Below are 16862 nucleotides of genomic sequence, written 5' to 3'. Positions count from 1 at the left end.
GACGGCGCGGTCACGCCCGTGCGCCCGGTGAACTAAAAGAACGTGCTGCTCCTTTGATGCTTGTCGTCGGGTTTGCGTGAACGACCCTAACAACTTGGTCTACATGATTCGCTTCGGACCATGCAGGAATCAAAGTCCTTCTAGAAGACAGTAGCCGTACTCCGTGAACTGTACCACGAATGGGAAAGCTGAATTGCATTCTTTTTAGAGTCTCCTTTGGCTTGACGTACAGTTTAGCGCTCATTACTTGAGAAAAAGCTCCGTGAATCATGGTTGCCTGAGGCTCCCTGTCAACGAAAAATTGCGCCGAACTCGGACCGTACCGGGGGGCTGAGTGCGCGACAAAACGTGCTGAGAGTGACACGAGTCCCTAGTATACACAGCGTCACGAGAGAGAACGAGCGGTTCAAGCAATGAGCTCACCCGGCCGGAAAAAAAAGCCACAACCCGCACTTGTAAATAGAATGGCCCGCGCAAGCTATCATATAGTCCACGGCAATGAGAGGGCTTCATTGTATGACACAGCTCTGTCACACTCGAGGGGAACCGCCATTGAGCGGCGTACTTGAACCTTCGGTTCCCTTCTTTGGCAACAAGCGGCGTGTCGAAGTCGTTCGTCTCGCGCACGCCTTAATACAGCTCAACTCCTAAAAAGTGACTGTCGATCCGCGTAGTAACAGATGGTAGTCTATTCGTGCTTCTGAATTCTTGTACTTAGTCGTCCTCGGAAGATTCTGAGTCGTCTTCTTGATCCGCCTCGCTGGTGGGACTGCCGTCTTCGTCCTCAGTCAGCCAGTCAGAGAAAACTATTTCACTCCGGCCTTCGCCAATCTTCGCTGTGCAGCTGGCACCTCCCGTCGTTCTGGTTCTGTATCTCGATACTGCAGGCTTCGCCTGCGCCCCGGCACCGCTGCCCCAGAGTGTCTGCGCGTTAGCATTTGTAGACGGCCTCAGGATTGAAGGGGTAGGCAGAAATGGAGCAGACGGGAAAGGCGGCAGTATAGGCGAAGCAGATACAAGCAAAGGGGTGGCAGGCTTAGCGCTCTCGGGAGGGATTGGAAGGCGGAGGCATACGTGGGCCGGATCTACACATCCAGACTCTGATGCTTCTTCATACTGTCCTCCTCTGACCCTTGTCACACGGAAGACAGCGGAGTCGGAGAGGGAATCGAACGCACAACCAAAGAGCAGTTTATCCCGGTGCTGGTAAGCAGGGATACAAGACGAGCATGCGTACAAAAGAAAAGAAGGAGAAGTCGTGGTCAGCATGACATGAGCGCCGGCCTCGTGCACAGCCAAAGACGCAATCCGGCTACTGCATGGTCTCCCAGTCCCGATCCGCGAACTGCGACCCCGGATCGAAAACACCCTCTCTTCTTCTACTTTCAGACGATACCGAGGGAGACCACGATCTCCCTCTGGGAAGACGTGCGCTCGTGGGAGGCGGTATTGGTCTCTGCCGTTTGCGGCCCTCTCAATACCATCAGGAGGTACTCTTTTCAAATGCTCCGGCCGACGAAGCCTTGCTACTCGTTCTCCTTGTTGGGGTGTTGCAGAAGATGTCGAGGAAGATGGGCGTGAAACTGAAGAAGACGAAGTTGTGTCATCTGACGAAGAGGGTTCTCCTCTCGTCCGACCTGCGGCTGCACGGAGTGAGGCGGCCTGGCCTTTCTCCGGCACAGTCGAGAAGCTGCTGACAGCTTCGCTTCCTGCACTTTTATATGACAACGAAACAGAAGATTTGTGTTCATCAGTAGTAGAAGGAGGAAACTTCCAAGGAGGAAGGAGAGGAAATTTCTCTGCAAATGCCTCCGCTAGGACAGCAGAGCTTTCCTCACCCGAGACCATACAACCGTCATATGATGCCGACAACACTTCACCGTTCTGCCCCGACGTAGAATCTTCTTCATTCAATTTCTTTCTCTTCCTCCTGGTCTCCTTCCCCTCGTCCCGCGCCGCAGCCCCTCTATCAGAGGCTGCCGCCCTGGACCGCAGCGGCGTCTCACTGGTACTACGTTCACTTCGGTTGTCACCATGAATCAATGAAGAAACTTCGATGCCGCTGCGTCCTGATCCCACACCGTTAATTGACAAGCCAGCTGACTGTTGCACTGAACCCTCAAAGGCAACAGCAGGTTCTTTGGTCCTTGCGCCCCCGCCTTCTTTCCGGCCCACCCTAGGAGCGGCGGAGTGCGCTACTGCTACGTGGTGTGCCTCACCCTTTCCACCTCCATGAAGAGATAGAGCCGCTTCGGGAGCAGAAGGTTCCCGCCCTGAAAAGCGTACACGGTCAGGCATAGAACTTTTCTTCGCGACAAGATCCTGTCGTGTGGAAGCATCGAAGAAGTTCCTCTTATCTGCTGTCTTGCTTTCGGTCCCCGCTGTACTACCCCCACCCGTTGATCGTCGTTCACTCTCTCTTTGCTCGTCGTAGTCATCCCTTCCTTGCCCTTCTTCTGTTACTGAGTGTACCTTTCTTCCAGAACCTGAGTTTCCGTCTGCGCAATAGCTTCTTGTAGCCGACTCTCCTACTCTCGACGGTCCAAGTTCACCAGGTTTGATGCTTGTCTGATAGCCCCCGCATGCTCTGCTGGCATGGCATGAGATGACGAACACACGAACATGGCCGGCTGTATCTACACAGAAGAGTTTCTCATACCGAGCCGATTCTGCCTTCACAGCACGCCTGTTCTGAAGACGGTACGAAACTTCCCGCACCGATCTCGCCCCTCCTTCCGCTGCTGTATGGCAGGAAGCTCGAGACGAACTTTCATCGTCGTCCGTGTGTGCGAGATTTCCCTCGGTGTGTGTGGAAGCAGTATAGGTTGCCAACGAGTCAAACGAGAGAAAAGGCGTTCGGCTGCGCTTAAATTGATCATGTTGGGTACGCGCAAGTACTTGGAAAGTTCGGTCAGAGAATGGTAACACCCGCATGCAGTTGCGCTGGATGGGGATGAATCCCGAAGTGCCCGTCATATTCCGAAATACATTGAAGAGAACAGAAGGAAAGAAAGACATAGGCCGCAACATTTCGCAGAGACAAAGTCGCTCCATCAACGACTCGACCCACTCTGTAGTCATAGCGGCTACTCGTCTCTTCGATAATTTTCCGAGGAAACCTTTATACGCCATCATACCGTGGAGATATACATCACATCCTGATCCCTCTCCCCCTGGCCTCCGTGATATCATTCGCCAAAGAACTCGACGCAAATCCTCAGTCAGTTCCTCTTCTACCCACCGCCGCATCTTCACTTTCACACGAGATTCAGGACTCCTACAGACCTGGCACCTGGGCAGAGCATGAGGAGGAAGAGAAGCCGTGCGCCCATCTATGTGATCTGCGGAGTTACCGACGCTCTTTTCCTCCTCTTGGGTACCGTTAAGGTGATGAGCCGAGGGAACAGTGCCTGGCGAGGCCCCACTCGTTTCTTGTCCGAGGTGCTTTTCATCATCTTCTTTGACCGAGGTCATCTTTTCTTCTGAACCCTCTTCCTCCTTCTTCACCAACAATGTACTCGGCTGAGCATCAGCATTCCCAGAGTGTTCCACGGAGATCATTCCACAAGCTGCTGCTACCGCTGCTCTAATGGTACGCGCGGCTGGAGTATTAGCTTCCACCCCGCCTTCAAGTAGAGGAGGGGCTTCACCAAGAGCAAAGAGGACTGAAGCACAGTATCGTAAGAGTTGCATGCAGTTCCAGTAATGACGCTTCTGAAGAGCCTTAAGCGATTTCTGTATGACGGTCACTTCTGAAAAGGGTACTAAACTCTCTGTCCGATCTGTCCTTCCTTTAGAAGTGCTAGACGTGACTAGAGGCGACGGAGTATGGACTGGCGAAGAGGTGTTGAAACGCACGTGTGAAGGGTTCACGGATCCTCGTGAACGACCAGAAGTTTCACTGGATCGCAGAGGCTCTTCCTTGACCGAAGTTCTGTTGGACAGAGGAGCCTCTTCCCCTCCCCCACAACGTCCAGAGGAAAGCTTACCCGCAAAGGCGGAGTTGTCAGAAGCAGGGGGGCGTACACCTGGGGAGAGATCGAGATCACGCACTTCTTCGTGGTCAAAACTTCCAGGCGGAAAGACAACGTGAGCGTAGAAGTTCAGGATACTCGAAAGAAAGCTCATAGGGACAGGGAGAACGGAGGAAAGAGGAGATGAAGAGATATCTGTTCCAGACATTATAGAAGAATGAGGGCTCGACGAGGTTGAAGTGTCTTCACCACCCCCGGGACCTTTCTTGCGTGATATCTCACCTCCTAAGAAAGGCGAGACTTTCTTATCATCTTCCTGTTTCCCACCAGCTCGATTCTTTCTCGCTCTTTTTTGAGGACGAAAGGTGAGCGTACTATCTTCTTCTTTCTTAACTTTAGATCTCAGAGGAGTTGCGCCCGGTGAAGCCGCTGGTGAAGGGTCAGTTCCTACTTCCTCCTTACACGGTGAAAGCCCCATTTTCTGTTGTTTTCGACATTCAAGGAAAAGGTTCTCTAGTGACAGGAACGTCTGAAGAATTCCAGGCCAGTCACCATCCCGCAACGACGTCCGTCCAGGTTGAAAGTAAACACAGGAGTTCATGGAAGAAGAAGAAGAAGAAAAAGAAGAGTGTGCAGAAGTGTCGGGGCTATATGAGGGTGCAGCGAGAGATTGAGAAAGCTTCTGCATGTCTTGATGCTGATGCTGAAGTAATTCACTGCATACAAGTTGCTGTTCGAATCGATGAGACACCAACAAAGATGAGAGAGCCGCCGACATGCATGTCAATAGAAAGTCAACTACAGAAGGAGAAACAGACAGAAGATCACCGAGAGACACCGAGCTGTTAGGGCTCAAAGAGGGAGAACAACTCGCCTCCATAGTCGTGGGAAAAGATGTGAAGATAGAAGAAGGTGATGCAGAGATATGAAGCAAATTGGCTGCCCAGTACATGCAAGACATCTTCGCATCTCTTAGAAACGGCGTTGAAAAGCCTAGTGGAAAGGTGGTCTTTCCCCTATCACCCTCTTCTTCTTTCACTCCCTGCTCTTCTCTTCCCTTTCCTGCTGGGTATAAAGCTAGACATCTCGTCAGAACCTCGCTCTGTGGTTGAGAATGAGCTTGTATAGGCGAGTCCGACATTTGTTGGTTGCTGGGAGTCGCCTTCGACGCTAGGTCCTCCGTCGCCTCATTTCTATTCTTCTCTTTCTTTACAAGAGCCTTCTTTAGCTCTTCATGTTTGCTATCGCAAGGAGAAGCCGAGGAACGATCACCTGGATCAGACGCGAAAGAGTTTGCTGCCTCTGTAGAGCTACTTGAACAGGAGGATCGTAGTTGGCACGAGACATACTCCAGAAACCTCTTTTCTTCTCTGCCGAACCATCGCATCATCTCCCCTTCACCTTCCTCTCCTTGTCTCCTGAGAGAGTGGGTTACTTTAGGACTTCCTCCTAAAGAATGAGAAGGCAAGATCGATGGATTCTCCACACCACTCTCTCGTCGTCCAGATGCTTGAAAATACAGATCACCATCCTTCGCAGAACAGGCCGCTATGGTTGTTGTTGTTGTTGCAGCAGCAGCAGCCACCTTTCTTGTTTCACTCCTAGTCTGAGACAGTGACTCGAGAGAAGCTTGAACTCCGCTGTCGTCCGCGTCTCCTTCGTCTATGATCCTTGCTTTTCTTCTCCGGTCACTTACCTTCTCTCTCTTCTGCAGCGCAGAGATATCGCCGCCTGCCTCTGATGTACCAGAGGTGAACAAAGGAGGCGATCCATTCGGCAGTCTCGCCACTTCAATGCCTGTCTGCTCTTCCTTCATTCTCTTGCATTCTTCTCCAATAGCCTCCCGCACCCCGGGTACACACTTGCTCGACACTACCCCGTTAGACAAAGTAGAGGAGCTATCCTTACGTCCATCCCTGTCTGGGCCCTCTTCGGGAGTCGACAGCTCAGACCTCTCCGGTGTGTACGTCCCGTCCCTTTTCGAAGGTCGTGGCCTGCGACTATTACGAGGCTTCAGAACAACTGCCGCCTTGAAGCCCTCGTACATGCGCCACCGCCCACTAGGAGTCGCTTTAGAATCGAAAGATATCTGATCTTCTGACTTCTTCACGAGTGTACAATCCACTGCTTCCCTTCCCTCACTTGCTGAAGAAGATTCTATTGGTAGATGGGTCCTACGTTCGAGGCCCCCTCTGGCTTGAGGAGGATCAGGCGTCAAAGAAGTTTGTTCTGAATCACCACTGGACTTCTCTTCGCCCTTACATCCGGCTGCCTGAGCTGTCGAACCGTTCGAAGAAACAGGAGGAGGAGAATGACACGGGGAAGCAGAAGAAGAACTAGCCAGAGGGCTTTCCTTGGATAGACAGTGATCTTTCTTTTCATCATTCGCGTCCCCTTCACTCCTTTGAGTGTCTGGATGCTCCTCATCTTGAAGAGCACATGCTCGGGCTATACAACAGCAACAGGGACAAGGCATGACGAGACCGTCATGGGGTACCGCAGAGGAGGTGAGCCATGGTAGAGCTGTCACAAAGGAGAAGGAAGATTTCGATTTCCGTATCTTCCGAGATACAAGGTTGTTGCCTTTTTCTTTCCTAGGAGATATCAAGGTTTTCCTAGGAGAACAGGTCGCTGCTGTCCCAGCTGATGCTGTCGCCGTTGCCGTCACATTCAAGTCCCCCTCTGAGGACGGAGAGTTCTTTGAATGCAGACCTGATGAGAATGGAGAGCGGCTAGAAGTAGTATCTCGATCACCTGGGCGCACAGATTCTTCAGCCTGAGGAGGGTGAGAGGCAGAGGAGGAGAAGGAAGTCCCACCTTCTCCTCCTTTCTTTCGATAAGACAGAGAGGGAGAGGAGGAGCTGATACCCCATGGAGAACTACGATGAGGGAAAGGAGAAGGAGAAAGAGAATGGTAGATATCTTTGAAATCTTCTTGGGTATAAGCTTCATTTGCAACGTAGATAGGATGAGGAGAAGCACGAAGATCATAGAGAAGAAGGTATCCCTCATGTCCTACTGCAGCAAGAAGGAAAGGATGAAGTGATGGCAGCCATGTTGTACTTGTTATGGAGACACGAGCAAAAGAAGAAGAAAGAGATGAGGTTAGTCTCTTGAATTCCTGCATATTATGAAAAGATGAATTCCGTGAAGGGTTAGTCATCTGAAGAAGATTAGGGAGAAAACGTCTCGATCTCCGCCTGTCTCCCCACAGTCGATTGTCCTCTCCTCCCTTCCAACAGTAAGGAGACTGTTTCTCACTCGAATCAAACTCCAAGTCACCCCGCTGTCGATTCAGATGTAAGGAGTCATCTCCTAACGACATCATCGGCCATGAGAATGATGGACATGTGGCAGGTTCGATAGGTCCCCCTCCTCCTGAAGGAGGAGACGCTCGATAGACTGTTGATGGAATTGTCGTGCTAGTCGCAATTGCTGTCGGTGGACGAGCATAGAAGACGACAGAAGAAGTAACTAGATCGTGCACAGAAAGTAAGGTAGTAGCCGTGGCGGTAGCAGGGACAACTGAGAGAAGAGATGTGATGATAGGATTCGATTCACATCTCTTGATTGGCATATTCAGAGAAAAGAAAGATTTAGCTGTATCAGGAGATAAAGGAGAAGAGAAAGAAGCTGCATGCATATCTTCATCTTCATGACTGAGCGACGACCACTCAGTCACTATACCATTCCCTCCTTTATCCATAGCAAGGAGAAGACGATCAGAAGAGAAGAAAGACTTGACAGACTCACAGGAGCAAACAGTGTTTCTTCCTGAAGAAACAGAAGACGCTAAATTGACTCCATGAGACGAAGAGGATGGACGAACATGTCCGCCTTCAGATCTTCCTCCTGTTGATAATGACGAGGAAGTCCGTGGAAAAGACACCTTCTCAAGTTCTCTATCGAGTGCATAAAGGGAAGACGTCTTGCAGCAACAGGCTGTACATACATCGCAGCATTTGTTTGAGAGATCAACCGCTTCCTTATCATTGGAGACCCTCCTTCCCTTGATATTTCCTTCGTCGCCATAGCATTCAAGACAAAAGGAATGTGTCCCTTCTCCTTCTTTGCTTGGATTGTGTTCTTCCTTGGGTTGATATGCTTTTCTATTAGGGTCGAGATCTCCCCTCTCTCTTACTTTTACCGAACCTAGAAGCTCATTATGATACCCTGCTGCCATACGAGGTGTATGTACACCTAACATCTGGAGATGCTGGACTGTATAAGGAAGAGAGAGAAACCGTCTAACTCCACAAGCACGATAAGAGGACTCAAAAGGAATGGAATTGGGATCACCATATCCTTCATCTTCCTCGGATCGGTTCTCTTCCTCATCTTCACTGTCTCGGTTCCTTCCTGTCTCGTGTGCATGCTCCTTTCTGCCTCTCTTCGGCCATACACACGGCAAAGCTATTACATAACCTTCGGTAGTCCCAACAGTCACCTCCGTCTCATCATACCCACCCCAGCCTCCGCTGAAGACACATGTCGTCATATATCCAAGTGTATGAGTCTCTTTCTTTCTTGAAATGAAGCAGCTCTCTCTCCCTAAGGAATCTTCAACATGTGTCTCGAACCCACAGCTCAGCTGCTCTTCTTTGCCTCTATCCTCCTCCTTGCAGCGTGATACCAGAGAGTCACCTGTACTACTCCTTCTTCTACCGTGTTCTTCTTTCTCTTCATCTTCGTCTCTTTGTTCCTCCCTCTCTTCATCGGGTGGACGGACGACCATCTGATCATCCTGGCTTCTCCGACGGAGAAGCGCTGAGTCGATCTCCTCTTCTTTTCTATTCTCTGTCTCCTTTTCCCCCCTCCTTTCACCCCCCCCCGGGGAAGCCTTAGAGAGACTCTTTCTTTCATGATGGAAACCTGCTAGATCTTCAGCGAAATATGGTAGGACATGATACACACCTCCATCCAAACTATAGAAGGAAAGGATATCTGCGCCAACACTGCTGATCCACTTCATTTGTCTAGAAAGGAAGAGAGACAAGCGAGACTCTCGTCCACCGATCGACCCCCCCAAAAAGGGCTGTAAGGCTTCTCAAGAAAAGATGTGCAGCGCTAGAGAGAAGAACAAAAAGAAAGAAGGGACAACAGAGAAACCTGGTGGTAGAGAGCGATCAGAATCAGGTCTCCGAGGTTGAAGTGTGGTCTCCATAATAGGAAGGAAAAGAAGAAGAAAAGAAAAGTCTCCTTCCTTTTCTTTCTCTCTCTCGATTGAGCTCTCTCCCTCTTGAACAGTTCCTACGGCTAGAAGGAGGAAAGGGTAGTCAGGACAAGAGAGAATCTTCTTCCTTTCCTGATACGTGAAGACCCTAGCGAGACAGATGAACAGAAAAGTAGAAGAGTCGACAAAGGCGGAGCGAAGCAGGGCGAGAACAGGAGAGACTGACGAGATTTGAGCGATCTTCGGATTTCCTCCTCTTTTTGTTCCATAGGAAAGCATGTGACAAGAAGAAGAAGAAAAGATAGAGGCTAGTGACACAGACGAAGAAAAGGAAGAAAGAAAGAGAAGACAACACCGAGCTGAAAGCTGGACGGCAGCTTGCTTGTTTGGAGTGAGACGTGGCATGCCTACCCCATCTTTAGCGCATCGGAGATGTCTTTTGCATCGAATTAGACGGATTTCCCGATAGATATGTCGCGTGATCCTTCTAGATGATCGTCCTTCTGTATTCTGAAGAAAAAGCCTGTGAGCCGAGGGGATTGATTAGCTGTCTGAGAATAGAGAACAGATGGACATGAGCAAGCGATCCTATAGCAACAAGCAGAGAAAGGAAGAATGAAAGAAAAAAAGAAGCCGTTCATGGGGAGGGGGGCGGGGAGGGGATCAGAGAGAAAGGGATAAAGAAAAGAAAGACTACCAGCGGAAGGCTGTCTACAGGCAGGCACTTCGTTTGTGCTCTCCATATGAAATAGGGAAGAAAATAAGGTCAAAGCTTATCAGCTTGAAAAGATGTATGTATACCTGAACCACTCAGGGATACGGACACGGGGACGAGTTTGAGAGATCGCTTGTCTCCTGAAAGAGAGAAGCGGAAAAGGAAGAGAGGAAAATATATTGCGATGGACTACTACGGCTTCTCGAGACTAAAAAGGGAGAGCCCGGTCATCGTCACCAAAAGGGAAAAGCCAAGTTTTCTCCTCTGAAACACCCAAGAGGGAGACTGGGGGGGGACGACGGAGAAGTATCGGGATGGACATCAAGTTCAGATACACGAGACGAGATCTATGTAAATAAAACTTGAAAAGGAAACGCAGGAGACCATACAGAAAGGAAGTTCAGAAAGGGGTTATGAGGAAAGGGAATTTTGGTACGCAAGACAGGGAGAAGCGAACGCTCCGTCGATAACACTGATAACACTAGATGTAGGTCAGGTGTATGTAGGACGGCGCTGAAGAAGAGAAAGGAAGCAGTAGGGACAGACGCACCAGTCCCCTGTCAACAGAAACAAGGAGACGTCAGCAGAAAGAGAAAGCCTCTTTCTCAACGTTTTTTAGTGCCATATAGAGACATATAGAAATGGAGAGGTTGCACCCTTGTGAGAAAGGACAACTCTATGGTCCAAGATGCCTTCATCTCGACACTTCACTCATCGTCGCATGCGTAAAGAAGGGGGAAGAAGAACGAGCGTATTCTTTTCTTTGAAGAAGTGGGACATTTCTTTCTCAATTTGTACAGAGCGACGTTTGAAAGCCTCCTTTTCTCTGAACTCCTGCAGATAAAGAGAGAATGCATGTGTTCAGTCGTCTTTTCCATCTCAATTTTCTTCCCCTTCCGGACAGTCTTTCTCCATCTGTCGAGGAGAGGAGGAGAGATACATAGCATTCGCTAGTGGCGCGAAAGGCCCTTGAAAAACAGCAGGATCTCTGCCGTGTCCCACTCCCAGAGTACGGTCTTAGGCTTTCTTAAAGTCTTTTAGGATACGTAGCAAATGCAAGCAATTACAGATGACATCCGAGGTTAAGAACTCCAATCCGGGTGGGGGTGAAGGGACGATCACTCAGTTGGGCGGTCAGTCTACGAAGTAAGGAAAGTCAGAACGGAGAGAAGAGAAGCACCTACGTCGAACTACTCACCCAGGCCCTGTCAGTCGCTCTTCTTGGGGTGTGGGAGGGGAGAGTCTCTTTTGATAGAGCTTCGATAGCATTCTCTATGCACAGTAGATTATAGAATACACGTGAAAAATTTCACTCCTCAGCTACATAAGGGATAGAGATGATACTGCGGAATCCTGGCAACCTCTACGTTGATTAGGAAGATCTCTAGAGGAGTCACTAGTGACTACGACAGCAAGAAGTTCCTCAGAGTTCCATCTTTTTTAGACCGGCGGTATGGGGGTGGGTCACTCTTCGTAGGTCAGCTGCGGCGTGAAGATCCCCCCGTGCCTTCAGAACCCTTTGATGGCAAATGCTACATCATTACCAAGAAAAACCTGTTCTTTTTCGCGATGCGATTGTTAGGGGGTGCGCCATCTGGCTGTCTACTCACGGATGGATGGACACGTCTCGGAAAGCCTGGCTGTGTGAGGATGGCCGATCCGCTCCCCCTTTAAGCGCGTTGGCAGGCCGGAGCCAGCAGGTAACCAGCGGCTAGTGCACCTTCCCGTCTATAAGAACTTCGCATTTCTGCGAGAAACGTGTTGAAATCATCCCGTCGCTTCTTGGTGATGTGCACAGGAGAAGCTCTCTAAAGTTTCAGGATTTCTTCAGCTTCAATGTCTGGAAAGCGTCGGCCACGCAGAGCTGGCTGGGGCTATCGGCTCAACCCCGGGCCGTCTTCCCCCCCTGACAGCCAGCCTCGATCCTTTCGAAGGACTTCCTTGTAAAATTGCACAGGTTTTTCTCCGTCTTCAGTCGATGAATTGCGTCTGCCTTCTTGTGTTCTTCCGCTCTTCTCTGTTTCCTGACTTATCTTACTTCTGTGGTCCTCTTTTTTCAAGGGGCGACACCCTCACTTTACGCATCCTCTCTTCATCGGCCAAGCTGCACGTGCCCGATGCTGAACGGAACAACCGTTCGCTAGCTGTACCTGGACGCCAGCAGCATCCTAGTCGCTGCTGCTGGGGGACTGCTGCGACGCGCTTTTTCCTGTGTCCGATGAATGGCCAGCAATTCCTGCGGTAATCTTTTTGTTCTCCTCCTCCATCTCGAACCTGGGGTTTGTAAGCAGGGTCCTTCTTTGTTAAAGGAATAGAAGCGAGAAGGGTTGTCGAGGAGAAGGAAATCCGGCTGCTTCTCCAAAGTGCCGGTTCATCGTTTGCATCGACTGATCGCATCAGTCAAGTTCGAGACTCTCTTTCTCTTTCTCTCACCTTTTCCCGTATCTTTTTTAAAACAAGTTTTATTCTGTTTCCTCACTATGGATTGTTGTGGTTTGTGTGCGGACGAGGACCGGGAAGTGTGGCTAGCTGATCAAATTTCTCCGAAAATCGGGCTTTCAGGTATGATGCTTCGATTGTTTCCCAAGCACTCTATCAGAGCACGATTGTGGACTCAGAAGAGAAGGGAGGGTTTGCTTTTCTGTGGATTGATCGCTTGCTTTTTTCTGTCGTATAAGTGCGGAGACGGGATCCGTGGTGGATACCCAGGTGTACGTACACTGCGTTGCAGGCTCATCTCTGCAGTCCCGTTCTCTTGCGGAAACGACTGCGATTCTTCACGCGTGTCCTGGATGCATATTGGGTTTGTGTCTTAGATTGTTTCTTCCCTTCCTGCGGGCTGTTCTTCAGTAGAAATAGATAAGCAGCACGGCACAAGCAGGGAGATGTAAGAGTAGGGCAGCTTGGACTGGCTTGCGTTTGTCACAGGGTGCCCTTGTGATACACATTTCTTCCTGTAGGGGTACAGTAGGGGAATAATACGTATTCATAGGGAGAATACGAACGAAGACATGTGTCTTTGAATGGACTCTTCATGGGGAATTGGGAGATGGTGACGGCACAGAATGTGTTAGTCTGGCTCTCGAGTTAGGGATGACATCCCAACAAGTTATGTTCATCTGGCGTTGAGAAGGATGGATAGGACAGGCGGCCTCATTTTTAGAGCACGATTCTTCTTTTCTGCTTTTTTGGAGAAGTCGCTGCTTTTTCTCCTCGTTTGTTTTCTCTAGTGATCGTTATCCCTGTGATGTTGTCCACTTAACGAAGGTAGACAAGCCGAGTGCCCGTCTCCCGTGGCGGAAGGGATCGAAGTTTCTAGATATGCAGGGATCCGCCTTTTCCAGGGTACACACGGAAGATTAAGAAGTCTCTGCTTTTCATTGACGCTCGCTCTAACGGTTCTTTTCACTTCTTTTTCTTCTCCCCTTTTGCAGATGACGATCTCCTCGATTATCAGAGTGACGATGGATTGCCTATGCCTCCCGGTAACTAATTGAAAACACACATCTTTCCTTTCTCTCTTCTTACCTCTTCTCTTCTTTTCTCTTCCTTTCTCTTCTCTTCATTCCATGCGAGTTTCTCTTCCGGGGGACTGGGCTGAGACCGAGGCGTTCTTTTATCTTGCTCTCTGTCCCTGACGGTGTTTCGTTTCTATTATATGTTGAGGCCTGATGGATTCATGTGGAATGAAAAGGTAGTAACGCTGATTGAGGAGAGAAGGCGGTCGTATATCATGCATTTCTCGTGTAGGAAAGAGTTTGGGGCCGAGTTTCTTCGACTTTTCGATAACGTGACAGGAAAGTAGTAAACGTTGATTGTCTCAAAACATGCGTATCGAAGTGACGTATCGAAGCAGAGCAGAAGTCTCCCACTATTATATATTTGTACATAGCCGTATGTTTACACATGCTGGATGCATGCATGCATGCATCGACCTGTATCCGTGTGTGTATAGTGAATGTAATGGAATCACGGATTCTTTTCGAGGTTTTGTGTATTTGTGTCTGTGTATGCCCGTCGGTTGTTTTTTCTTCTGTAGCCGCTCAGCGACATCGGCAGACTCCCCCGTCTATGCCTCGTCGATCAAATTCATCGTTGAGAAAGCCTGCTCCTTCCCCAAGTCACACGTATCATCAAGACTATCAGCACCAGTCCTCATTAAGGCCGTCTCCTTCGTCGGCTGCTCGTCCTCCTTACCATTCGACGTCTACCAATCATTATTCATCGGATTATATTCGGAGAGATTCATCTCGGCGTCGAGGGGGGGCCCCACAACATGACAATTATGGTGATGATAGTTTCTCTCCATCTCCTGTTATAGAGAAGAAACCTTCGATACATTCATCCTCGTCAAGAGCCTATGGGGAATCCCCCGGAGCTACCGGGGTCGTCAAACAGCCTACGATCACTCGTGGCAAATCATCTCTCATGAAGCGACAGTCTACAGGTATCTCCAAGGGGCAACAGCGTGATCATACACCATCAGATAAAGAAGAAGAAGAGCCTGCAAAAGCGAAGTCTTCAGAAAAGTCTGGCGGAGGACCAGCAGGAGGAGGAGTGAATGGAAAAGTTCCAACCAAACTCTCTGAGCTGACACCTGAGGAAAAGGTAAGACTGTTCGAGATAAGAGAGGCCGAATGACGACGTCTTGAGATGTGTAGTCAGCTTGCCTCAACATGAGAGATAAAGATGAATAGACTAGACAAAGCGTGATAGATGGAAAGAGTAGATAGGTTGAAGATAGATGATGCTGGAGATCACAAGAGGAAGGCCTTTTCCGCCACGCTTCGAAAGAGAGGAGAATCTTGCTATACAGCTAGATAGCTGTCTGCATTGTGTAGTGTGTTGGTGTGGTGTGTCACAGGAAGAGGAGAAAAAGCGATTGCAAGCTCTCGTCAAGGACTTCGCTAAAGAGGCTGTCACTGGCTTTCCAATCACTCTCATAGATGAGAATTCAGGTGAGCAAGAAGCAACGAAAAATGAATTGACTGCAAGTGCATCATCTGTGGTCATCTTTCAGATGCTTCAATATGGAGAGATATGTGTATCTATGCATTCGTAGTGTATGGCAGCATATAGATAGATATGTATATATACATACATGGATCTGTGCATGAGCGTAGGGAAACGTGTCTAGCAGGGAAGGGAGTCGCTGCGGGGGCGAGGTGGATACCTTGTTTCGTTCAACAGCCTACGTAGGTGTGTATATATTTGCATGAGATGATCATGATGTAATCCTCAGTAGAGCGGTAGAAGTGACGGCCTCCATAGATTCCAGGGCTCTCCACTACCGCTGTGAGAAATAAACTTTTTGGTTGCATGTGAATGTTACGCTACAGGGAGAGAGACCTCTGCAACGTTTTTGATGGATCGTTTCTTGACCGTAAGGTTCCTCTGCCATCCAGTCCTCTCCGCTCTCAGTCACAGATCTTTCTTCACCCAGTGTATACCGTAACGGCCGTGAAAGGGAGAAATGAATGAGACTCGCTTCACATTCTTACACATATATACAGCTGTGGAGATGTTCTATCACGTATGTCTGTAGAGCTGGTCTCTGCTCTATCTCTATGCATCTCTAGAACGCAGTCTTTGCTTTTCGTCTTCTTTTGCTGGTACAAGTAGCTAAAGAGATCTTCTGTTTCTCATTAGGAGGGACCCTTTGTTTCTCTTTCTCGTCAAAAGGCTAAGTATCTTTTCCCTCAAAGTAGAGGGGGGAAGAGGTTCAGGGTCTCCCAGTGTCGGTTATCTCACCTCCATATCAGCCGTCATGGACAGAATTCTGTATCTATGTATATGTGTCTGCCTATGCATGTATATGCATCTATGTGTGTGTGGGTCGGTTCATTTCTGTTCGTGTCAGTCGTGATTCGAGTTAATATCTAGCTAGCTCGAGGGAGAACAGAAACAGATAGATATCTATGAGTGAATATGTAGATGTGAATGAGTGTGATGAGAAGTGTTTTTTTCCTTCGTAGACGAGCGTGATTTATTGTGTGGGTGTATCTACATCACTCAACTTAGGAGGGACCGTTTTGCTGCCCATCGATTTCTTTCTGTCATTAAGTCTTCAGGGAGGGAGAAGAATTTTGGTATCTTAGGGTAGAGCTAGCGATCATAGCAAAAGCAATTGATAGGCGTGATAGTGCGAGGTAAAAATTTCGTCATTGCATGCACGTTCATCTTTCTTATCTGCCGGGTGTTAGTCCTTCCTCCGCACTTTCTCCTTTCAAACACGTACTCGGTGTGTTTGTAGTTGCTGCTGTGTACACACACGAAGTCGGCAAGTCACGAAGAGAAGAGGAGAACCGAGAGAGAAGAAGATGCTTATGATGAGAGAAGTCTGTAGAATAAGAAGAGTCGTGAACGTAACGTTCTTTGGAAGGCATGGGCGGAGATAACGCTGTTCTTCCGTGATACTATGAGAGGGCTTGGAGAGGGTTGTGAGAGCACCTTCTATCATGGTGTCTTCACGTGAAGAGATTCGTTTCCTCTCAAGAGAGATAGGTGTATGACCAACTTACCTAAGCATAGTAATACAGTCTTCGTCTTCACCGCTCCTGAAGACTCACTGCGTTTTCTTCGTCTATTAGGCGTCATGATACACAGATAGATAGATGTATGTGCCAATGTATAGATTCCCCAGGGGGGCGGCACCTATTCTATCACTGAGATGAAATTGAAGATACACTCCCCTCTCACGTATACTACGGTGTGGATTTCTTATTGCGCTCACACACAGACAATCACTCTTCAACGTGAAGGAGACGACCACTCCTCGACTTCGGCACTGGAGGACATCACAGGCATATTCAAGGGAGATGAGGCAGCTTTGCACGCACCCGTCGCTGCTGCGACACAGCCCGATCATACTCGGCTTCTTGGTAAGGAGCATCTTCAAGAGACTTCCAGATGTTTAGCGTCTATTCAGTTTCTTGTGAAAGGTCTTCAGGTCAAATAGATAGTTGATAGAGGCGATAGTGTGGAATTGACCCTCTTCATC

At 49.0% G+C, this 16862-nt stretch overlaps 2 protein-coding genes across 2 annotated transcripts; one reads left to right on the top strand and one right to left on the bottom strand.

Annotated features, from left to right (window-relative positions):
• Nucleotides 1–214: 214 nt before the first annotated feature.
• On the bottom strand, nt 215–10481 carry CSUI_004028 (uncharacterized protein). The gene has a single exon (XM_068064223.1). It carries the CDS (start codon nt 8944–8946, stop codon nt 715–717), a length of 8232 nt encoding a protein of 2743 aa, XP_067923799.1. The 5' UTR covers nt 8947–10481; the 3' UTR covers nt 215–714.
• Nucleotides 10482–10693: 212 nt separating this feature from the next.
• CSUI_004027 (imc-associated protein 1) lies at nt 10694–16745 on the top strand (the record flags this gene model as incomplete). Its single annotated transcript, XM_068064222.1, has 6 exons — nt 10694–12424; nt 13297–13347; nt 13902–14470; nt 14727–14820; nt 15202–15245; nt 16602–16745. Coding segments are annotated over exons 1-6 (984 nt in total), but the record flags the coding sequence as incomplete, so codon positions are not given.
• Nucleotides 16746–16862: the final 117 nt, after the last annotated feature.

This window comes from Cystoisospora suis (assembly GCF_002600585.1).
Source record: "Cystoisospora suis strain Wien I chromosome Unknown contig_1811, whole genome shotgun sequence".
In the NCBI taxonomy this organism is placed as follows: Eukaryota; Apicomplexa; class Conoidasida; order Eucoccidiorida; family Sarcocystidae; genus Cystoisospora; species Cystoisospora suis.
This window is presented reverse-complemented; position numbering and strand designations above follow the sequence as displayed.

Bases quoted from the DNA above. Each gene is read 5' to 3' on its own strand.
- CSUI_004028 (XM_068064223.1), bottom strand. From the start codon at position 8,946: ATGAAGTGGATCAGCAGTGTTGGCGCAGATATCCTTTCCTTCTATAGT.